At 35.7% G+C, this 25,522-nt stretch overlaps 1 protein-coding gene and 1 pseudogene across 1 annotated transcript in view; one reads left to right on the forward strand and one right to left on the reverse strand.

Moving 5' to 3' along the window:
- The window catches only part of LOC129767730 (uncharacterized), a 428,772-nt gene that overhangs the window by 117,895 nt on the left and 285,355 nt on the right, over positions 1 to 25,522 (reverse strand). Inside the window, exon 3 of the mRNA XM_055768886.1 lies at positions 12,488 to 12,545. Within this exon, the coding sequence (XP_055624861.1) occupies positions 12,488 to 12,545 (58 nt within the window). The remainder of the gene's footprint in view (positions 1 to 12,487; positions 12,546 to 25,522) is intronic.
- Positions 18,131 to 18,349, forward strand: LOC129772277 (U4 spliceosomal RNA; annotated as a pseudogene).

Raw genomic sequence — 25,522 nt, forward strand, 5'->3', positions numbered from 1 at the left:
AGGGTTGTCCATGGAAGGCGTCTGCGTAAATCTATGCAGTCAGTAGCTCGCACAGATATTAGTGCGAGATGCTGGAATTAAAAGGATAGCTCCGTATCGCAGTATGATTGACGATTTATTTAAATTTTTCGGACATCTCTGATGGTTTCATACATTTTCGTCAACTGGCGAGATAGGCGACAAGTTGCGGCCATTCGGAGGCGCGGTAAGCACTGCGCTATTACGTGGTCGGGCTTCTGATGAATCCACCGACCGCTTCTCCGTCATCTCTGGAATCGTCATCGTCGCACGTGACTCAAATAACCTAACGTGTCAGCGGAAGAATATTGCCACGTACCGTCAAGCTTGCCCTTGTTAATGTTTCTGTACGATAATAACATTCGTGCGCGGGCTGCTGAGCAATAAATTGATTTGATGCTCTTCGTGGAACAACTTCCGGTCAATATTAAGTTGAAGCTATAAATAGTGATAGCAGAGTGTGTATTAAGATTTCTTCTGGGCTTTGAAAATCTTATTGGTTCATATTGAACACATTTATATTTAAGTCCAATAAAAATATTCATTCATAATCCAGTGGAGTATCTTGCAGACCAATGTCGGTACTACAAAGTACTAGAGTGTTCCGCCTTGAAGCAATTCATGCGCAGGAAATCGGATAAATTACCGCCGATAAATTCGATGAAAATTTGTAGCTTTTCGAGTATGTACCTCGTATGCAGGCTGATCGTGCAAAATGTGGATACTTCAAAAATTTGAAATGAAATCCGAAAATTGGGAGTGTGTTTTAACATGAGACTGCGTCTTATATTGAGGGTATAAAATAAAACAAAACATGTTTATAAGAAATAGGTTATGGTTATTATATTTTTTTGCTGTGAACAGATTTTTTCATTTATTAATTTTATATGTTACTAGCTGACCCGACGAACTTCTTCCCGCTCTAAATTTATTTTTCGTTATCACAGATGAACCGTTCAATGTTAACAACAACGGAACAAGTTATTGCTGATATTCCACGAGCTGTTGTGACATTACATGACGAATGTTTAGATGTGTGTCATATGAACGTAAAAAGCTTGTGCGCTCTTCAATTAAGTAATTGATCAATTAAATTAAATTAAATTCAATTAATCAATGAATTCAAGCAACCAACTTTTGGGAAATGATCGACGGTACAGTCGAGATGGGGGAATTTGTATTTACCACAAATTAGATCTAAATTGCAATGTAATCGATGTTTCTAATTTGCTAGCGGATATGGTGGGGCGTAATCGGATTGAATATATGTTCATAGAGGTTCGAGTGAACAATGACACATTTCTCCTCGGTGTTATCTATTCTCCACCTCGATTCGAGTGGTCTAGTTTTTTGGACCAAAAGCCTACTGAACTGTCTCTTAATTGTTCTAATACAATCTTGAAGCGAGATTTCAACCCTAATTTAATAGATCCTAGCGCAGGGTACGTTTATGACAAGGTAATCTGGACTCGAAGTGTGTCTGACATGATTCACTTATCCACTTATCTTAGCTTTGATAGAAAGCAGATATCGCAAAGCAATTCATAACAAGTGTTTTTTTTTGTTGCGAATATTACGTGTTTTGCAACTTTTTTTTGAAAATACGTCAATAATAGGAGGAGGTAGTAAACCATTAAAGTTGATGATATAACGGAACCAGTACCCAGGATTTGTTGTTTCTGTGCTGCATTTTGAAACTGGTATTTTTCGACTGCGAAGGAATATATATATATATATATATATATATATATATATATATATATATATATATATAAAAATACAATAGAAAGAAACTAATTTAGACAAAATTATAATACCGTCCCATGATACTTGCAAAGCGTCACGTCACAGCCTAACTAGTATTGATGCACTAGTCAATCCAGGCTACCTTGTCATAAACGTACCCTGATCCTAGCGTTAGTTTTTCAAACGTCAAGTTTTTGTAGCGTTTTGGAGAACTATGAATTTGCTTTCGTCATAATGAGCCAACACAACTTAATTCCAGTGGAATTTCATTGATTGATTTGATGATAACAAATAACACTGATTTCGTACTGTATTTCAATCAAGTTGCTGTTCCTGGTTTCCCTCAACACGATATTATTTTCTCATCCCTTAACATAACTCGTAGTAATTTAGGGCATCAGAAGTTATACTAGATGATGATGATGATGATGATGATGGTCCCGCCTCCTTCCCCTACAGAGGTTTCAGCAAGACGAGTTATCTAAAAGATAATTTATTTATTCTCAACATTGAAATCAGTTTAGCAAACATGAAAAACGAACTGATTTTATTTACAGATATAAGTTCAAAAAATTGCAATGTCAAAGGACAGGCCTATACTCAGTCATGTCAGCTACAGAGCCGATACGGTCCCGACGAGGCCCTTGCAGCCAAGTGGTCCACCAGAGCACAATATGTCTTGGCATCGAGTTGAACACATTTATTCCTTTAAAGTACAACGAATTTTGTGAAGCACATGACAAGAAATTAGGTGTTCATTCGCGTTTCTAGTGTTATAACTACGGAAGTCACTTCCTCTTTCAACTCGATCACACAAATATCGAGGCAGCAAACCATTAATTACTTTAAAAATGAACACCATAGTTAAATAAACAATTCTTTGCTTCACGGATAACCATTGCAGAGCGTCCAACATTAAAGATGAGGAAGTGAATCTGTTACGTTTTAGTATCAACCGCATTATTTTGTTTGGCAAGCGCTGTAATCTCGATATTTGTGTGTCATTGGCTAAAAATAAAATGGAAGAGCAAAAGCCTAAATGAGGAGAGATGATTGATTCGTATAGCTGTATTTTGCTGCGAATAGTTAAATCGTTTTTCAATCGACATAAGATTCCATACTTTTTGGTAATTTTCTTGATGACATTGTCAATGTGAGTGTTGAACTTGAGTTTGTCATCAATAATCACGCCAAGATATTTAATGTTCCGAACTCGATCAATAGTCTCATTGTCAATAGCGATGGAGACGTTTTCTTTTAAACGAATTCGCGAGATTACCATATATTTAGATTTACTTATGTTCAATTTTAATTGCTTAAGCTTCAACCATTTACTCAAAGAATGCAAATCTCCATTCAAATGTAATACGACCTGATCTAAATCATTAGCTGCAATGAATAACACAGTATCATCTGCAAAATGATTGATATCACAAAATCGTAAAAAATCGTAAATCGTAAAAAAATCTTCGCATGTCATTGATATACATAATAAATAAAAGGGGCCCTAATACACTTCCCTGAGGTACTCCAAGATTATTCCCTAGGGGATTGGAAATTGAATAATTAAAAATAGTCCGTTGAGTTCTGTCATTTAAATGGCTTTCAAACCATTTATATGCAGTACTCGTAAATTCAAAGCGTTTAATCGTGTTCAAAAACAAGGGCCTAGAAATTGTATCGAAAGCGCTTTTTAGATCCAAGAAAACAGCAATGATATTCTCTTTGCACTCTAGCTTCTCTTTCCACTTTGCTAATACCAAGTTCAATGCGGTTTCACAGGAATGACCTTCCCGATATCCCGATTGTTCTGGTATTAGCAAAGCATTGCAATTTAAATATTCCTACAGCTGGCCTTTAACAACTACTTCTAATATTTTCTCTAGCGTGTGCAACATATTGATGGGACGAAACTCTTCGGCTTTAATCGTTCCAGCAATCTTTTGAATTGGAACTATTAAAGATTCCTTCCACACCTTAGGCACATGCCCAGTTAGCAAAGATTTAATAATAAGGTCCAGCAAGATGTGATCAATGACATGAAAGCAATCTTGAATAACTCTAGCATTGACATTATCCACTCCAGCCGTTTTTCCTAAAGATAAGCAAATAGTTCTAAGTTTGTTTAATGTAATTGGGTGAAAACTTTCAAATCTACAACTACTATTAACCGGTGTTTTGCTATTACTAGGTTTTAATAAAGATTTCAAAATTTTCCATGACTCCTTGCTGTTGCTTTGATGCAGATCAATCTTCCTCTGAATATATTCACAACGAGTTTTCTTAATCTATTGTGAATATCTATTGCGCGCGTTTGTGTACATATTCCAATGATTTCCATCATTTGTTCTACAAAATTTCTTGTACTATCTGTCTCTCTAGCGTTTAAGGCGTAAAAGATCCAAATTGTACCAGCTGTTCGAGTTTTTCATAGGAACAAATTTTTGCTTAACAAGCCGATTTGTACACGTTTTCAAGGTATTAGTTAGAACAGCCGCTGATTCATCTAAATTACCGACCTGAAATGGAAAATCCAAGCTTCTCACTACGAGATTCGAAACTGCATGCTTCGAATATTTCCCCCAGCACTTTAATTTCACAACATCTTCGTTTACCACGAGATTATCTACAATATTGATAATTAAAGTCTCATGATCGGTTATTTTGGAATTGGTATCCGTGACTGTGTAAATAGTATCAAAATTGGAATAAACATGATCAATTAAAGTTTTACTGTGCCTGGAAATGAGATCATAATCGCATTGACTATTCTCTGCTACAAACCAAGTAGACAAATTATGATTGGTTCCGATTATTTAGTATTACCGACTCCGATTTAGCACTTGATTATTTCAATATGAAAATGGTAGGTTTTTTCGAATTTTTGTTCCTCTACAAACAACCAAAAACCAACAGAAACGCGAAGTGGTTGATAATGACACAATGACATATTGATTGAATAATTGAAAGAAATGTTGCATACAGACTTTGGGTGACTAGAAAAAAATGAACAAGAATATGCAGTTTAAAAGGCTAGGTAATCGTGTAGCTTACTTGATAAACAAGGCTAAACGTAACTATTTAGGTACATTCTTGGAATCTGTTAACTCTAGTAAAGAGATGTAGAAAAAAGTAAAACATTTGAATGTTATCAGTACCTCTAATAACGGTGTGAGGCTTCGCAATACTCCTGATGAAGTAAATGCTTTTCGGTGAAAACTTTACTATAGAGTCAGAATTATCAGCGATTCCACCTGTGAATACGGATGGTTTTAAGTTTTCTCCTTGTAGTTTCTCCTTGGAAATTCTGTCGGCTAATCTATCGATAACTTGTAATGCTAATATAATAATCTTGAAACGTTTTCCCTTTATTAAAAATAAAAATGAATGAAAAAAAATATAATAAATTATAGCATCAATGCAAAATAAATCAGATGCAATGCCATCTATGCGTCGTAATTCCCAACTATTTCTTTGGGGTCCGGCTCCTCTCAAATGATTGTGAACGAGAAGGGAATATTCGGCGAATTTTTTTGCAAGAAAATTTACGGGCGGAAATCAATATCCCCTTGGCATACTACAGCTAGGACTTGTAATTTTTCGGAACTCTCGGCCATTTCGTTTGCGGGGCGGTCGGAGAGCGGAACTTAAGTGCGAAAAGTGCAAAAAGGTACTTCAGTGAAATATTATTTCGAAAGTCAAAAGTAGTATTCTCATGTTATTGCATCTTTATTAGTTTTTACAGTTAGTACAGTTATAAAATTAGTTCATTTTAAAGTTTCGCTATTTTTACGTTGTTTTTGGAGAACAAAGATAAAGGACCTGGCCGGGTAAGGGAGTAAAAGGTGCCCCCGAACCAAATCACCAGCTGTATGGAAAATATTGTATAGGATATTAAATAAGAAATTTTGGTGGTTTATTTGAATCCCTACGCACTTTTTCGTTTATTTCACGCCATCCTCAAAAGCTTTCAGATAAAAATTTGAAAAAAATACTGAACGTGCATCTTACTACGGTGTATCAAGAAAAATTATCAAAAAAAAAATTCATCCAAAATTTAAGTACTAAAAAAGTAATGATATTTTGAAAATTTTTTTTTGGGGATTTAAAGATTCAGTACTACTCTTATTCATATTTAAATGTGTTCCTACGTCTTTTCTGGATATGTGTGATTTTTTCAGTTTTTTTTTCAGTGTTATGCGGTACCAATTTTTTTTTATATTTCCAAAGGGTCTGACTGGGTAAGGGAGTAAAAAGTCCCCCCAAACCAAATCACCAACTGTATGGAAAATATTGTATAGGGTACTAAATAAAACATTTAGGCAGTAGTACCATATATTTGAGTCCTTATATGGTACACCATAGGATATATGGTGAAAATGCACCTTTTCGTTTTTATCATTCTCAATAGCTTTGAGACAAAAATATGAAAAAAAGTCTGAAGGTACATCTTACTAAGGTGTATCGATAAATATCTTCAAACTATTTTTCATCAAAAAATCTAATAATAAAAAAAAATTAAATACGCAGTACAACATTTTTTTATATATTTTCTGGCATTTAGAAATTTTGAAAAAAAAAAATTATTTTGAGACCCACTTCTGCTCTAATTTTTATTTCAATGCGTTCGTATGTGTCTTTTTTTTCTACATGTAGCGTAATTTTTCCTGAATTTTGAAGTGTGATTGCGAGACACAAAAATAATTTTCTTCATCGTTTGCATTACTCTATCGTACTGTTGACTCCTATGAATTTGGCAAACCATCTAAATCTAATGTAAAGATAATCTCATATATTTTAAGATACGAGAAAAAAAATCTTTGTACAAGGTAATGCTGTTAATATACCGACAAAATTTGGACATATGAAAAACAAAATTTAAATAAATATTAGAGCAGTGATGGGTCTCCAAATTCTAAATAAATTAAAAATGGCCAAAGGCAAAAAAAAATTCGTCCAATCCTTTTGAAAATTCAAGAAAAAATTACGCAACATGTGGAAAAAACAACACATACGAACACATTTAAACAATAATTGGAGTGAAATTGGGTCTCAATGTAATATTTTTTTCTATTCAAAATTTTGAAATGCCTGAAAAAAAAATATATATATATTTTGTACCCCCAAAAACACTCTAAAAATTATGAAAAAAATCACATATACCTAAAATAGACGTAGGAAGAAATTTGAATATTTGAATAAACTAGAGTGGTACTGAATCTCAAAATAAAAAAAAACCCAACCCAACCCCGCATTTAGACGGGCCTAACGGATTTTCTTTTCAAATTATTCAGGCATTATTTTCAATTCTCACCCCAACTAGAACGTCTTAAGAATATTTTCATCTATCACATATACACATTGGTTTTATGCTGGCCGCATTCTGCTAGGAGTATTTTCTGTTGAAAGTCGGAAATTCGAGATAAAAGTGAAATGGTTTTTTTTAGACAAATAAAATATTTGCGTCTTAGAAGGTAGATTTAAAATAAAAATCAAAATTAATTTAATTTTTTTTTAGTATTTGATTCCTTGACGAAAAAATTGTTTGAAAATATTTATCAATACACCTTAGTAAGATGTACTTTCAGTATTTTTTTTTTCATATTTTTGTCTCAAGGCTAAAAAAACGCGTGAAAAAAACGAAAAGGTGCATTTTTCACCATAGATCCTATGGTGTACCAAATAAGGTCTCAAATAAATGATACTACTGCCAAAATGTTTTATTTAGTACCCTATACAATATTTTTCATATAGCTGGTGATTTGGTTTGGGGTGACTTTTTACTCCCTTACCCAGCCAGACTCATTGGAAATATAAAAAATATTTTTTTTCATATTTTGTTATTATCTAGAAAAGCCGTAGGAATACATTTAAATATGAATTAGAGTAGTATTGAATCTCTAAATTCCAAAGAAATTTTTTTCAAAATTTCAATATTTTTTTTAGTACTGAAATTTTTGATGAAATTTTTTTTGATAATTTTTCCTGATACACCGTAGTAAGGTGTACATTCAGAATATTTTACAAATTTTGATCGCGAAGCTTTTGAGGATGGCGTGAAATAAACGAAAAAGTACGTTTTTCACTATAGATGTTAAACCACATAGGGGTTCAAATAAACCGTCAAAATTTCTTATTTAATATCCTATACAATATTTGCCATACAGCTGGTGATTTGGTTTGGGGGCACTTTTCACTCCCTTACCCGGCCAGGCCCTTTAATATTCGAAGTATCGCTAGTCACAACTTTTTCCCATTTTATTTTTCTGGCAATTCACGATTCCCTTTGCGAAAATCATCGGCCGGTTTGTTGGCTAATCACGAATCGATTCAATTTTTGACTTCATCAAAATTTGGTGAAGTGCTGGTCAACCATTCCATGTTGCATTGATCGAAAAAGGTAGTAATTGGACGGAGCAATGTCTGGAGAATACGGCGGGTGCGATAGGACCTCCCGTTTCAGCGTTTCCAAATATGTTTTGACCAGTTTCGCGACATGCGGCCGAGCATTGTCGTGCTGTAAAATAATTTTATCGTGTCTTTGCTCGTATTGTGGTCGCTTTTCCGCACGCCCTTTTAAAAAATCAGTCGTAATTTGAATTGGCCATATGGTCGGTGTTAAATTATGCGACATTTTTATGATTTTTCTATGATTTTGAAGTTTGGTGTTATAAGGGGTTTTCGTTGAGCATACAAAACAATTTCGATACGTCATTCCTGCTGTACGCTTGATTCTCCAAATCTGATAAATGTGGTATGTAGTTTACAAAATGCTTAACCCAATGCAATCAATAGCTCATATGTACCAAGTTTCAATTAAATCGAATAGGGTCGCGTCAAAATTGGTCGTTTTTCGGCTAATGTGGCGTGAACAATTTCAAAATAAATAGCTGTGTGTGACTAAACTAAGGGAAAAATGAGAGAGTTATTTTTGATCTTCTAATTAGGCTTTTTCAAGCAAAAATGTTGAATGTGAATGTGCAGATTGAGGATGAGAGGCCACTTCTTCAATATCAGCATTATCAACGATACGATCGCTGCCCAAAACACGACATCAAAATCGTCATCGGTGATTTGAACGCTCAGGTCGGCCAGGAGGAGGAATTCAGACCGGTAATTGGTAGGTTCAGCGCCCATCAGCGAACCAACGAAAACGGCCTAAGACTTATCGACTTCGCTGCCTCCAAGAACATGGCCATACGTAGCACCTTCTTCCAGCACAGCCTCCAATACCGTTACACCTGGAGATCACCACAGCAAACAGAAACACAAATTGACCACGTTTTGATCGACGGTCGGCACTTCTCGGATATCATCGACGTCAGAACCTATCGTGGCGCTAACATCGATTCAGACCACTACCTGGTGATGGTCAAACTGCGTTCTAAACTGTCAGTCGTCAATAACATAAGACACCAGCGCTCACCACGGTACCACCTACGACGACTACAGGAGCCGAACGTTGCTGCAACATATTCGCAGCGTCTTGAAGCTGCGTTACCGGGGGTAGACGAACTGGATGCTGTTCCCCTCGATGAATGCTGGAACTCCTTAAAATCAGCAATTAGCAGCACAGCAGAGACCGTCATCGGGTATGAACAACGAGGACAACGGAACGAATGGTTTGACGACGAGTGCCGAGCGCTCCTGAACGAGAAGGATGCAGCACGCGCAGCCATGCTGCAACGAGCGACTCGACAAAACGTGGAACGATACAGACTGAAACGAAGGCAGCAAACACATCTCTTTCGGGAAAAAAAAAGCGCCGCCTGGAAGAGAAAGAGTGTGAGGAGATGGAGCTGCTTTATCGTTCTCGAGAATCGCGGAAGTTCTTCAAGAAACTAAACGCCTCGCACAAAGGCTTTGTGCCGCGGGCCGAAATGTGCAGAAACAAGGAAGGAGGCATCTTGACGAACGAGCGCGAGGTGATCGAAAGGTGGAGGCAGCACTACGATGAACACCTGAACAGCGCGCAGACACGAGACCTAGACGGCGTTGAGGAGGACTACACCGGTGCAATGAACAACGACGACGTACCACCCCCGACGATGAGTGAATTTAAGGAGGCCATTAATCAGCTCAAGAACCACAAAGCAGCTGGTAAGGATGGCCTCGTAGCGGAGCTCTTCAAGGGAGGTCCGAGAAAACTTGTAGAGTGTATGCACCGGTTGATAGTCAGGATCTGGGACACAGAACAGCTACCGGAGGAGTGGAAGGACGGGGTAATCTGCCCCATCTATAAAAAAGGCGACAAGTTGGATTGTGGGTACTATCGTGCCATCACAATCCTGAGTGGTGCCTACAAAATTTTGTCTCAGATCCTCTTCCGCCGCCTATCGCCAATAGTAAGTAGATTTGTGGGAAGTTATCAGGCCGTATTCATGCCCGGTTGCTCGACGACGGACCAGATTTTTACACTGCGGCAGATCCGCGAAAGTGCCGCGAGTATCAGGTCCCTACACACCACATCTTCGTCGACTTCAAGGCCGCATATGATACAATCGACCGACGACAGCTATGGAGGATCATGGACGAACACGGCTTTCCCCGAAAGCTGACAAGACTGATTCAGGCAACGATGAACGGTGTGCGGTGCAGTGTGCGGATCTCAGGTGAGCTGTCGGAATCATTTGAGACTCACAGGGGACTTCGACAAGGCGATGGAATCTCCTGTCTGCTCTTCAACGTGGCGCTGGAAGGTGTTATGCGGAGAACGGGCTTCAACATGCGGGGCACGATTTTCAACAAGTCTAGTCAGTTTATCTGCTTCGCCGACGACGTGGACATAATCGGAAGAACACATGCGACGGTACCCGACTTGTATACCCGACTGAAACACGAAGCAGGGCTGATTGGGCTTGGGATCAATGCGTCTAAGTCTAAATACATGCTAGCTGGAGGGACTGATCGCAACAGAGTTCTTCTTGGTAGTAGTGTTGTGATCGACGGCGACGAGCTCGAGGTGGTAGAGGAATTTGTCTACCTTGGCTCGTTGATAACAACTGACAACAACAACAGCCGTGAAATTCAAAGATGCATTGTCAATGGAAGTCGTGCCTACTATGGGCTCCGCAAATCCTTGAGGTCCAACAAACTCCGACCCCGTACGAAGTGTACCATGTACAAATCCCTAATTCGACCGGTTGTTCTCTATGGGCACGAAGCATGGACGATGCTTGAAGAGGACTCACAAGCGCTTGGAGTTTTCGAACGCCGAGTGCTCAGAACAATATACGGTGGTGTACAGGAAAGCGGAATATGGAGAAGGAGAATGAACCACGAACTGGCGCAACTCTACGGCGAACCCAGCATTCAGAAAGTCGCCAAGGCTGGACGAGTGCAATGGGCAGGGCATGTTGCAAGATTACCGGACAGCAGCCCTGCAAAGATGGTGTTCGCATCGAATCCGGTAGGAACAAGAAGGAGAGGAGCCCAGCGAGCGAGGTGGTTGGACCAGGTGGAGCAGGACTTGGCAAGAATCGGTGCAGCCGGGAGTTGGAGAACTGCAGCCATGGATCGGGACTATTGGCGAAAAATTGTGAAGAAGATCTAATCTCTCAATGGGATGTAGTATCATTATAAATAAATAAATAAATAAAATAAAAAGCAAAAATGTTAGAGTTTGGCTCCATAAATCATATGTTACTGAGCCTGTAAAAATAAACAAATTATAAAAAAAGGAAGAAGAGGAGAAGAAGGAGAAGGAGAAGGAGAAGGAGAAGGAGAAGGAGAAGGAGAAGGAGAAGGAGAAGGAGAAGGAGAAGGAGAAGGAGAAGGAGAAGGAGAAGGAGAAGGAGAAGGAGAAGGAGAAGGAGAAGGAGAAGGAGAAGGAGAAGGAGAAGGAGAAGGAGAAGGAGAAGGAGAAGGAGAAAGAGAAGGAAAACAAAAAAATGAAAAAGAAGAAGAATAGAAAAGAAGAATAAAAATAATAACAAAAAGAAGAAGAAGAATAAAAAAGAAGGTGAAGAAGGCATAAGGAAACGAATTGCTACTTTGTGTATCAAGTAACTTTTATCGACCGTCATAATTTTTTTAAAAGACCTATGTTTGTGGATACGTCCGTTATAAAAATCAATCGCTCGGAATGAATGTTTTATTAGTTTCGGTCAAACGAAAATTGAAGAGAGAAAGAGAGACGAATATGCTTATAACTCGCTAATTCTGATTTCAGAAAAAATAACGAATGTTATAAAAACGATGCGTGTAACAATCAAACTGCATGACATTTTGCAAGCCTGGGAAAAACTTCATTCAGTTAATTTTTCAAGTTACAAGTATTTGTTTCATATTCTATGGATAACAAACCGTCAACGTGACTTTGAATTTGCATGAATTTGCATGTAGCAACTCACAAGACTGGCATAGCTACTAATACCAGCCTCCACTTCAACAGGGAGCACTTGCAGTTTATGCATCGTTAATGCAAAATGCACCAATGCCGCCGGGGTAATTATTAGTGGTAATTTCTCGCCCACACATAATGCTCAAAGGCAGACTTTTTTTTCACATGACTCCCACGTAAGATGCGGCACATTTTTCAATCGCTCGTTCGCAGGTGGAGTGATTACTCATCACAAAGCTCAAATCACTCGGAAAAATCGTAGTTCTTTTTTTTTAACAATATCATGTAGTGCATGATTTGGTGACAACATCCGGCGGTTAGAATGATAGGTGTGTTGGTGCCTTCCGGTCAGAAGTGTGAAAATTTGGTTTATTTACTTACATATCAGTCGTTTGTAGCTGGAGCTATCCGTGGTTTCCATTGTAGCCACGTTTGGGATCTGCAAGTAGCAAAACAGAACTGAATCAGTGCATTTGTTGGAGTCGATTCAAAGCGCGTTTGGTAAATAAGTGAGTGAATGAGTACGCGAACAAACGCCGCGCGGGAGTGAAATGCACAATTGATGACGACAGTGAGTGAAACTGCAAAAGGTGGGTTGGTGGAGCTTATGTGCAGTGCAGTGGCGGGAATTTATTTATTCATTTAAGTATTTTCAGCCATAAAGGAAGCTTTGTTTTCGTGTTTTTTTCTCTCTCTCTCTTGCTAGCCCGCAGCTAAAAGCGGGGAGCTACTTTGGCGCGAAATTACATAGCGATTATTCATATATTTGCTCTAGGAATGTTCAAGTTTTACAACGGTCATTCATCCATTTTTATTTTGCGAACAGCGGAATTTTTGAGTACACCAAACAACTTATAAATCAGTCAGTGTGGGGTTATAAATATTTTACGCCGAACTGACCACCCTCACACTGTTTACCGTAACGAAATAGTCGTTATCGTCATTTGATCCCAGTTTACTTACCGGCAGCCATAGAGTACTTGGGGTGTGGTGAGGGATTCATATTACGCCGGTTGAAGAAAATTAGCGTCGGCAGCTTGTGTAGTTGTTTCGTTACGTGTATTTTTGTTTGTGATTTTACTCTGACGATGTACCGAATCGAGCCCTCTTCGTAATCCTATCACTGCATTTGATACAAGCGGCTGAGCGGTTTACGGGTTGCGATTAAAGTACGCGATACTGCAGGCGATGATGATTTATTGCCGACGGGAACGCGCGATGACGCGGCGGCAAACGAATGGGAAAATTGTCTGAGTGTTGCGTTTTTTTATTTTGCGTCTCGCTTGCGGGTGCAATATTTTACTGCCCAAGAGTTTTCAGTCATCAAAATTCATCGAAGTGTGGTTTGGGGGAACCGATTGGAATGGTATTTGGTGTTTAACAAAATTAAATACAACATAACAGCAATTCCAAATGAAATCGTCCTAAAAATGCAGATTTTAAAAACTTGTATTTTTGATTCCAATGAAAGTGTGTATTTCGTTTGGGTTGGAGGAAATATGAGTTTTTCACAGCAATTGGGAATTTTTTGACTCAAGCGTAACTTTTGAAAAGGGCGTATCGATTTTAGTAAGAGAAATCTTTGATAATTTATATCTCAAAAACTATGAGTCGTACCGAAATAGAGTCTTAGAAAGAGTTATAGAGTATTGATGGTTGAATATGAAGAAAATGTGTACTGAGAAAAAAAATAGTACTCTTTTTTTTATTTACAAAATAAAAATTCAAATATCCAAAAAATGCTTACGCTTGAGTCAAAAAATGAACCATGATGATGTATTTGGAAAAGTTGTTGGAAATTATAAGCAAATTCATAAAATTTCATGAATATGACGGTATAACACGACAAACATATTATAAGGGATTATTTACTATAAAAAAGACAATAAATTAGAAATATTTTTTTAAATATTTCGAGAATGGCTACATTTAGAAAGAGATTGATAATAACCTTTTTGGTTTTAATTCATATCAGGATTCATAATTTGTGGCTAAAAATGATTGACTTGGACATGGAATTTTTGTATGTTAACAAAAATTCCAAGTTTCGAAAATTCCTAAAAATTCGATGTTCCACAAAGTTCGTCAAAAATAGTTTCACCATCTTGGGCCCATTTTTTAAATTTTCTGTCTGACTTCTATTTTGTATGAAAAAATTAAAAAATATTTTGGATATTGCAAATTGAATTTTGATTTTGTAAATAAAAAAAAAGAGTACTATTTTTTTCTCAGTGTACATTTATTTCATATTTAACCATCAATACTCTATAACTCTTTCTAAGACACTATTTCGGTACGACTCATAGTTTTTGAGATATAAATTATCAAAGATTTCTCTTACTAAAATCGATACGCCATTCGTAACACGTTTCTTTACTAATAGTGGTCTACCCACAGGTATCAGTAAACCTTATATTAGAGGAGGGGTGGTGAAGACGGTCACCTTAAGTAAACGTTGATTTTTTTCGTGAATTTAACAAAAAATATATAGCCATTTCACCACTATCCATTTGTCTAGGTCTCCTTTTATAATAAAACTTGTCTTTGAAGCAGAAATTTTGCCAAATTAATGTGTCCGGCATTTTTGAAAAAAGAGCAATTCCGAATTAAATCGACAACTGACAAAACATGGCTATTTTTGATTCGAATGAAAGTTTGTATTCCGGTTTGTATTTGGGAATTTTTTGACTAGAGTCTAACTTTTGAAAAGGACGTATCGATTTCAGTAAGAGAAATAATTGATGATTTATATCTCAAAAACTACGAGCCCTACCGGAATAGTGTCTTAGAAAGAGTTACAGGGTAACTTCGATATTACGTGCATTTTACTTTCAAAATTGTACGTTGTATCGAATTGTACGTTATGTCAAAGCATAATAAAGAACTCAAAAACGTAACTTATATTACTTTATTGTGTTGATGTTTGAGTAAGTTTAAGGAATAAATTCAACTAGAAGACGAAACCAACCTTTCTCATAATGTTTGGCTTCGTAATGTTGATGAAAAAATATTCCTTTGCACTTTGAAAAAGTGTACGTTATATCGAGGGTACGTTATATCAAAGTTTCCCTGTATAGAGTATTGATGTCCAAAAGTGAAAAAAATATACTGAGAAAAAGAATTAGTAGTTTTTTTCATTTATAAAAAAAACTTTAATTTGCAATATCTGAAATAGATATTCTTTAATTTTTTTAAAAACAATTTTATATAAAATAGAAGTCATGTAGGAAAATTGAAAAATGGGTCCAATATGGTAAAACTATTTTTGACGAGCTTTGTGGAACATAAAATTTTTATAAATTTTCGAAACTTCGAATTTTTGTATGTTAGCAATCATTTTTAACCACAAATTATGAATCCTGATGTGATTTAATACAATCAATCTCCTTCTAAATGCAGCCACTCTCGAGATATTTAAAAACAAATTTCAAATTTATTGTCATTTTTATAGTGAATAAGCTATTTTAATATGTTTGTCGTGTTATACCGCCATTCTCATGAAATTTTGTGAATTTGATTATAATTTTCAAAAACTTTTCCGCATACATCATTGTGGTAATAACTTATGTTTAGGAGTTACGTTGAAAAACATTTGAAGACATGTGGGCGTTAGCGTTAACGTTTTCCAACGTAACTCCTAAACATATAGTTTTACCATAATGATGTATCTGGAAAAGTAACACGACAAACATATTGAAAGAGCCAATTCACTACAAAAAAGGCAATAAATTAGAATTTCAATTTTCTATATTACTTCCATTTTACGTAGAAAAATTTTAAAAAAAATTAAAAAATGCATATATGAACTTAAAAAAATTGAAATTGAAAAAGACAATAAATTAGAAATGTTTTTCAAATATCTCGGGAATGGCTGCATTTAGAAGGAGATTGATAGAGTTTTTTCATCTTAAATCACATCAGAATTCATAATTTGGGCTAAAAATAATTGTTACCATACAAAAATTCGAAGTTTCGAAAATTCATAAAAATTTGATGTTCCACAAAGTTCGTCAAAAATAATTTTACCATCTTGGGTTCATTTTTCAAATTTTCTACATGACTTCTATTTTATATGGAAAAAAAAATTTAAGATAAGTATTTTAGATATTGCAAATTATTTTTTTTGTAAATAAAAAAAAGAGTACCAAATGTTTTTCCTCAATGTATATTTCTTTCACGTTTAAACATCAATACTCTACAACTCTTCCTAAGACACTATTTCGGTACGACTCATAGTTTTTGAGATATAAATTATCAAAGATTTCTTTTTCTAAAATCGATACGCCCTTTTCAAAAGTTACGCTTGAGTCAAAGAATTCCCAAATGTTGTGGTAAACTCATATTTCCTCTAACCCAAACGGAATACAAACTTTCGTTCGAATCAAAAATATAAGTTTCTAAAATCTGCATTTCTAGTTCGATTTCATTTGGAATTGCACAAAAATAAGATTGAGTCGGGAAAGACAAACACTTGGCGACAAAAATTGGCACTAACTGAAAATTCAAAGTTTATGTACTCAATAAGTTATGAGGGTCTTATAAAGGCCTTAAAAATGATCGAACAGAAAGGCTAGACTAAAATCACCTAGAAGGGCTTGTAATTTTTCTCATTTTTTCATATATGTATCATATCGAACAAATCATCAGGAATTTCGAGTTCGTTTGATATGGAAATCGCCAAAATCCGTTCACGTCAAAAAATGTTATTAACTTTATTTTAGAAAAACGTGTCCTGTTTTTTGATTTGGCACCCTTAATGATAGACATAGTCCTACATCAATAGTATAGTTGAGAAATATAATGGATATTGTTTTCGTGATTGTTGATTGTGTTTGTTTTGGCCATGTAGGCCAAGAGTGCTATATTTTTATTATTTTTATTGAAAACTAAGGTTCATTAAATAACATATTCAAAAATCAGAGAGCCGTTTTTCCGTTTGTGAGTTATGATTTTTCAATGTTAACCTATGGTTCGGGAAAACAATTTTTTGCCCTATATTACAAAAATCATTTTTTGTTCAAATTCATAACTTTTGAACTACTTGAACGATTCAGATGATCGACATGTCAAATTGAAGAAAATGAAAAAAATTTACGTGCGAAAGAAATGGATTTTGTTTTCATAATTATTGATAGTATTTGTTTTGGCGTAGGACTACGTCTTTCATTTCTATACTGGGTTGCAAGTTCAAAGTTTCGAAAAACGAGAGCGTTACGCCGGAGAACGAGATTTCGAGCTTTAATAATTCCTAAACAACTGAACAAAATGGTATGATAAACACTTCATTCGAAAGATAAAATGCCTACGCGTTATATGCTTGTTACTTTTTGGTCCAAAAACTTGTTTCAATAGCCTAAAATTGCTTTCAAAATAGGCTATTGAAATCACACCATATAAGTATATAAGCGAGTGCCACTCGGAAGTTCACTCAGTTATGATTGTGCAACGATTGAGGCACACGACCTAACACAGACTTCAAAAACAAGGAGCCAGGAGAACTTCGCATAGCAAATCAGATGCAAGCAGCGGGTACATTTGTGATCGTTTGCGTTTCTTAAAATTGGAATGTTTCCCTAACACAGACTTCTAAATTATGAACCCTGGGGAAATTGGCATTGCAAAATAGATGAATTGCGTTTCTGCAAATCGGAATGTGTTTTCCCAACACAGATTCCGAAATCAAGAAGTTGGGAAAATCGGCCTTGCAGATACATTCAAGTCGGCAATACTTTTATACTTCGGAATTCGTTTTGCTAACACGGTCTACAAAAGCGGGTACAAACTCAACGCTTCGACTCGATTATTCAAAACTGCATTGGAAGTTATCTCTTCATGTCTCCAGCTCACTGAACTTCTACGCATACCGTTTGATGATAATGCAAAATGTTGATAACTATTTGCTGCGATAACTACTACAATAATGCATGAATTGACTTAAATTGGGATTTTTTTGCAATTGAATTCGTGAATGGTTTCATTCATTCACTATTTTAATCAATAATTTATTCAATACACACAAAAGATAGCTCTGCGCAGCGGCGATATCGTAGCCAATGAGGAACATCCGAGGTGGGATTATTGCTAATTGAAGAAATACAATTGATTACTAAGTGAACGGCCAATCCTACGCCAATCTTGCGGTTATATCAAAGTTATAACCCATCCATAGTTTTTTATAGTTTAGATGGTTTAGGGACCAAGGGTATGGCATTTTTTTCTAATTTTTCTATGACGAAGAGGTGTTTTTACATAATATGGATATGTAAAATATCAATCATGATAAAATCAGTTTTGATTGTGTAATGAGTAATGATTTTTCAAGGTTAACATGTCTTTAGTCTTCGTTCAATATGCATATGCGACTAGAATCCGTTTTTTCGCAAATGTGAGCCTACCTCATTGGCTTCAGTTTGATATGTCCATCATCTGCAACAGAAAAATCATAACTCAAGAACGATAAAAATTTCCACGAAAGACGAATTTCACGCAAACTCGACTGGCCGTTGTCTGCACCATCTTAGATGGCAGTGAATCGTTGTGGGTGTGAATACATGAGTCTTTTAAGCAGCTTTACATACTAAAAATGTTTAAAAAAAAATTAGACTCCTTTTTGGAAAGTGTAAAAAATTTTCTTGAATTTTACAAAAATTTGTAACTCAAAAACTATGATACCTACAAAATTTCAGTCAAAGTATAATATGTAGGAAGTTGTTTAAATTTTCTTAAAAAATACCTAAACCTAAAAACTGAAGCTGAGGAAAAAAAATATTTGAAAAAATTAAATTTATTTTTCTCAAAATCGTATTTTTTTATTTTCATAAAAAATATATGAATAGCCCTTTCCATTTCCTACAAATCGTCCAAACATCGGGGGATGGACACTTTTACAGGGAAAATTTTTGCTAACAACAACTATTTCATGTTTTCTTTGAAAATATTGCAACGAATCTTAATTTTGTTCACAGTCAGGATAGTGATATTGTGTGTTCGACAAATTTCTGGATCATATTAAAATATGAGTTTTTGTCGAAGACGTCAACTTTCTATCCTTTTTAGTTTCTAGAATGAAAGGCATTTTGGTATGAGGACTCCTGAGGAAATAATGTTTTACTCGTTATATTTTTGTGTGTAATTTCTCGCCTTGGACATGTTATTTACATGTTTATTATTATTTTTTTTAACCCATTTATTTATTTAAGGTTCATTAGCATTTTAGCTGTAACAGAGCCGAATTTTAATCGTGTACATGTCACATGGTTATCATATATCTATAATTAGCACATTACACAGTTGCCATTCGCCAGAATTCCTTCTATACCATTACATATGGTACATTCACACAGCAGCCATTTAGGCGTAAGAGTATTCTTTCTGTTCTTCCATTATCCAGTTGGACCACCGGACAGCGGAGACAGTTGATTGATCATTGTTGAGTTATTTATAGAACAGCAGCCCGATGTGTCTTGCAGAGCAGAGCAGTTGTATAGATGAATCGATCTTATTTCGACCGTGGATCGATCTCCATCGCTGATGATTGTTGCGTGGACGTAGCTATTCTGTAACAATACAAAGATGGTCAATGAGGGTCCTGAGTTTTGAACTCACGATCGATCGCTTACTAAGCGAACGCGCAACCAATGTGGCTACGGAGACCCCCTTTTACATGGAATGTTCATGTTTTATTTGAAAAGTTACTATTACTGTTTAATTCGTAACATTTTTATGTATGGATGTTCGGAAAACTTTTTTCTATTTAGAAGCATGTCAATAACATGTCAGAGGCGAGAATTTACACACAAAAATAAAACGAATAAAACTTTTTTTTGTCAGGAGTCTTCATACAAAACATACAAATTAATTCCAGAGACTATAAAAGATTGATGTCGACGTCATCGACAAAAGTTCATATTTTAATCTCTATCTTGACTTTAAACAAAATTAGGATTCGTTGTATTTTTTCAAAGAAAACATGAAATAGTTTTTTTCCCTTTATTTATTTAATTAGGCTCAAGTGGATACAGAGTCATCATCAAGCAGTACATTTTTAAATGTGTATTATAATGTATTATAATTACATAATCATTAACTTGAGTCTAATTAGCTGAAACTACAGAAAAATATAAAAAAATATATAAATTATTCCTTCGTTGCCTCGTCGGTATTATCCTTGGCTGGAACAGTGATTCTGTCACATTTACCCGAAACCCACTCACCCGAAAGACAGTTACCCGGAAGACATTCACCCGAATTCCACTCACCCGAATGTAACAACCCGAATGCGACAGCTACCCGAATTGACACTTACCCGAATGCGACATTTACCCGAATGCGACAATTACCCGAATGTAACATTTACCCAAATGCGACAGTTACCCGAATGTGACAATTACCCGAATGTAACATCTACCCGAATGCGAGACTTACCCGAAAGAACGATATATTCGAATGATACGCAAATATTTGTATATTTTATTCTGATTTCTGATGAGTGATCATATTTGTCTTGTACGTTCATTCCCATCCAAAAAAATCGTATTTTTCGTGGGTAGTGCAGTTTGAGAAATAGCGGCGTTGGATATAATCCTTTTCAAAATAATAAAAAGTGATAGAATGCAGTTTTTATGACCTATTATGAAATTTATCTATTCACATGGCTGACGCAGCCCGTTCACTTAAAAAAAAGCTGTTGGTACATACGTTTCACGGCACTGAAGTGCAATTTTTATTGTGAATTTATTTTTTCGCAATAACATTTATTCTGAGATCACTGTAATGGGGACGAAGTCTCCGTCAATCGAGGATGAGAAACCGAGGCGGCCTCAAGCCAACAACAAGGTGATGCAATCTGAGTTGGCCGCCGATCGTAATGCAACAAGTAAACGTATGCCGTCCAACACTCGCTAACGCTCGGTCGGACCTAACTAAAGGATCGTCTCCTATGTTTCAAACAAATCGGGCAATCGGTGGAACACAGGTTTGCTTGCGAGAGGCCGCCGCTTCCGACGTTGCATTCGGGTAAATGTCCATTCGAGTATTTGTCGCATTCGGGTAAATGTCCATTCGGATATTTGTCGCATTCGGGTGAATGTCATTCGGGTAAGTGTTACATTCGGGTAAATGTTTTTCTGGTAAACGTGTTTCGGGTGAATGGGACACAACAGGAACAGTGCCTGTCGTAGGTCGTAACAACTACATCGCCAGGTGATGTAGCATCGGTATCCTCATGAATAGTTGTGGTTAGCAAAAATTTTCTTTGTAAAAGTGCCCATATTCCGATGTTTTTTTTTATCTGTATTATAGTGATTTTCAAATCATTTGGCTGGTTCGTCACTTTTACTTCCATTTTTGGAAGAATGTCGGGAGTGAGAATTGAACTCGTGACCTTCAGCGTGAGAGGCATGGATGTTACCACTACGCCAGATCGCCGCCACTATATTCCGATGTATGGGTGACTTGTTGGAAATTGTAAGGGCTATTCATATAATTTTTTTGAGATTTAAAAAACCTTTTTGAGAAAAATATGTTTTTATTTTTTTATTTTTTTTACAGCGAAATTTAGAAAAAAGGTATTTTTTAATGAAAATTCAAATATTTTGTATTTGGTTTTATAGGTTTCATAGGTTTTGAGTTATAAATTTTTGTAAAAAATTGAGAAAAATGTTTGGCTCTTTTCAAAAGATAGTCTAATTCTTTTTTGAAGATTTTAAGTATGCAAAGTTGCTTAAAAGTCCCATATATTTACACCCACAACGTAAAAAAGTAAAATAAAGGTTAATAAATGGCGTAAGCTCCAATTCAGGTCACAAAAGTTGTTCGCTTTTGCATACATGTGGCAAGCTTAGAGATTAGATGTTTCCATCGTAAATTAAAATAAAATATATTTTCGTTTAGTTGTTTCACAATAAATTTTATTTAAACTGTAACTTAATTTACTATTTGTTTAGTTACGCGATCTTGCCCCTCTGGTCTTCTTTAAACTAATTTGAATTTGCAGTTTAATTTTCATCATTGAACTAAAAAATTCTATAGTTTTTCACATCGTAATTAGAGTGTATTTGATGCATACCTGATAAATGCATTTGTTTATTTACTACGTAAAATGAAAACATTTGAACGGAAACGGAAACCTTGCTTGTTTGAGCTATTTAAAAAAGCCTCTTCCTCGGCTTATGCTGTCGATCCTATTTTGTCCACACTATTATGAATTTTCCTTACTTTCTTGTCTTAATTTAAAAAATAACTGTACGCCAGTGTCCGAGAACTATATTGAATGAACTTGTGTATTAATTTCAATGAATGGCAAAACTAGGGATATTTCTATTTGCTTACATTCTGTGAACGCAGAGCAGAACGAGGGAATGACCGATAGCGAATGAATCAACTGTCAGTGGCATATGATGAAACTGTGTTAACTGTGTATAATGGGAATCCGTCGTGCCCCACGATTTTATTTTAGTCTCGTCATTGCCCTAGATTAATGAAGGAAGGGATGGGATAACTATTAACTGCTACTTGTCTAATTATTTTCTAGCTTTTAGTACATTAAACCGTTTAACTTGAAAAGATTTTTTTACTTTTTTTTAAATTTCTAGTTTTGAATACATTATCTGTATGATTAGTATACTTCTCTTCAATGAAAACCACTTTTTTAAATTTTTATTTCTTACCTAATTTTCTTCGGAATATTTTGATGATGTACTGTTTTCTATTAGTCAAATCATTTCATTCGATACCGATATTGAGGGGATTACAAATAATACATACACCTTTTTTGAATTTATCTTGTTCATAATGTAGTGTGTTCTCCAAGTCAAACCATTCAGCCATTTAGAATATACAGTATTATAATAACAGCAGAGATAAAATTTTGTTTCAGATCAAAAAGTCAAAAGAGGGGTCAAGTTTTTATTATTGTTGGGCAACTCTACAGACATGCAAACATACATACAAATAGGTCAAGTTGAATTAAACCGTTTTAGAAAGTAATTGGCTATTTTGTTACAGCAGCCATCTTGGATTTCAATTTTCCATAAATAGCTGTGATCTACTGATCAAGCTCCTTCACTCGATACCTATTTTGATGGGGTTTGTTTTGAGAAAATATGTAATCCGCCATTTTGTGGTGGCAGCCATTTTGTATTTGTATTTTTTTATAAATGACCGTGTTCTACTAGTCAATCCCTTTCATTTGATACCCATATTGATGAGGTTTTGAGAAAATATGTAATCCGCCATTTTGTTGTGGCGGTCATTTTGGATTTGCATTTCTCATGTATAACTGTGTTCTACTAATCATTCCTCATCATTTGATACGCATATTGATGGGGTTTTGAGAAAATATGTAATCCGCCATTTTGTACCGGCCGCCATTTTAGATTTTGAAAATCATTAAATACGCAGTTTGATAGTGACTGCAGAGATAGAGGTGTGTTCCAAATTTCAGTCGGTCAACAGGAAGGGATTCAAATTTCTATCAATGTGGTAAAGCGCTACAGACAAACATGTTACAAACATATAAACATACAAACATACAAACTACAGGGCTAAAAGCTAAATGAAACCGTTTAAAAAAGTACGGGTTCCAGCCAATGTTCAATTTTTCGAACAGTCATTTCCCGGAAAATGGATGATGGGAACAAAACAATTTTTGAAAATTAGGGTTGCTTAGCGTCAATAATCAAAATTACACCAATGGTTTTCGTAAAAAAAAATAATTTTACGGCTTGATCGTTAATGGGTTAATGTTAGACTCCCTCGATTACTCTTTGATTATTTGAAGAAGGTACCTCTCTGACAGCTTCTGTTTGTTGGAACGAGTCAATTCTTTCATCAATACCATTTTTTTTTCAAAATTTCATTGTGCTTTTTTCAGTGGAGTCAAATTAACTAGCTTGACGTGGGTCATTCCTGTCCTTAGTCTATTCTAGACGGATTTCATTCTGGAACATCTCACCCAACTTGCATTTGATACCACCATGCTCAGATATATCAAGAATTTAACTTCTGTTGATCCTATGTTATATTTCAAAATGGGGAAAAGAAATGTTGATAAATTTTCGATAATTTCTGACCTCGAAACCATGTGAACTATAAAAAACAAATACATACAATCAATAATCACAAAACAAAATCCTTTTTTTCCGCAAGTATAAAATTTCTTCAAAGAAGGCTATTGGCTCATTGGCTTAAATTGATAAGTCGATTATCTGGATCGGTGCAGCAGTTCAAAAGTTATGAATTTAAAAAAAATATATTTTTTGCAAAAAAGGGGAAGAATTGATTTTTTGGACCACCCTAGAATGGAAATGAGCACCCTAATAAAAAAATATGGGTCTAATATTTTGCAATGAGGAACAAAACTACAAATTTGAATGAAAGTCTGAGAACCATTATATCGGTTTTGCGTGGAATGGCAAAACCGACATAATGGTTCGTGGAATGGTAGGTATATACATTTGATTTTTGCATACTAAAAAAAAATAACACCAAACAATTTCAGAGTTTTACATGAGGTTTGTATATGTACGGTTAAAACGAACGAAAAAGGGATAATAACTTGCATCAATTCATTCTTTTCTTCTTCTTTCTTTGTTTTTAAGAGGCTTTAAACTTTGCAGTTCATTCGCCTCTAAAAATCATTCTTTTTAAATAAAATACCACGCTTCCTCGCTTCGACGAAAAAAATCATACATAACATTTAATTAAATGGCTCGTAAAAATAAAGGTTTGCGTCCAGATTAACTAGATTTATAATGTTTCCATCCAGTTGCTTTTTAATTACTGCACACTCTACGCTCCACGTTGTGCTTGATAAAAAAAACTGGTTATTTCCAGTCCCACCTTATCCCCAGTGTGTATCCTTGCAGCTCACCTTTTTTTATTTGCTAAAACCCTTCGGGAATTCTTCACCGAACTGTCCTCAAAATGGCATCGCTTCGCAATACGGAACACATTCGATTATTGTTGGTTAATTCACTTATATGAAAAAAACGTTGAAACAAAAAAGCTATTTTCACTGAGTCAATCAATGCCCTGGGGGACACTAGCCGGGAACTGGGAATAATTTTCGCTCATATGATGTGATACCACTTGGTTAGGCAATATGTGAGCTGGGAAACAATTTAAAAATTTATGGCCACAATGGGTGGGAATGAGCGTGTGCGGCGTTCTTCCACGTATTTTCCCGATTCCCAGGGCGTGGTAAACATCTCGCCGCTGAACAATCCCATTCCGCAGCAACGCTTTCCATCGGGTCACGATGAGCGTGGTTGCTGCCTCGCAGGGAGGATGGTTAAAAATATGGAATTAATTAGTTTTTTGAGCCAATTACAATAGTTACTGGAATGGTTATATTTAGCAGCCACGCCATGTGATATTTCCAGAGGCAGTGGGTTTGGCACTAGAGACATGACGTTT

Source organism: Toxorhynchites rutilus, chromosome 2 (assembly GCF_029784135.1).
Source record: "Toxorhynchites rutilus septentrionalis strain SRP chromosome 2, ASM2978413v1, whole genome shotgun sequence".
Taxonomy (NCBI): domain Eukaryota; kingdom Metazoa; phylum Arthropoda; class Insecta; order Diptera; family Culicidae; genus Toxorhynchites; species Toxorhynchites rutilus.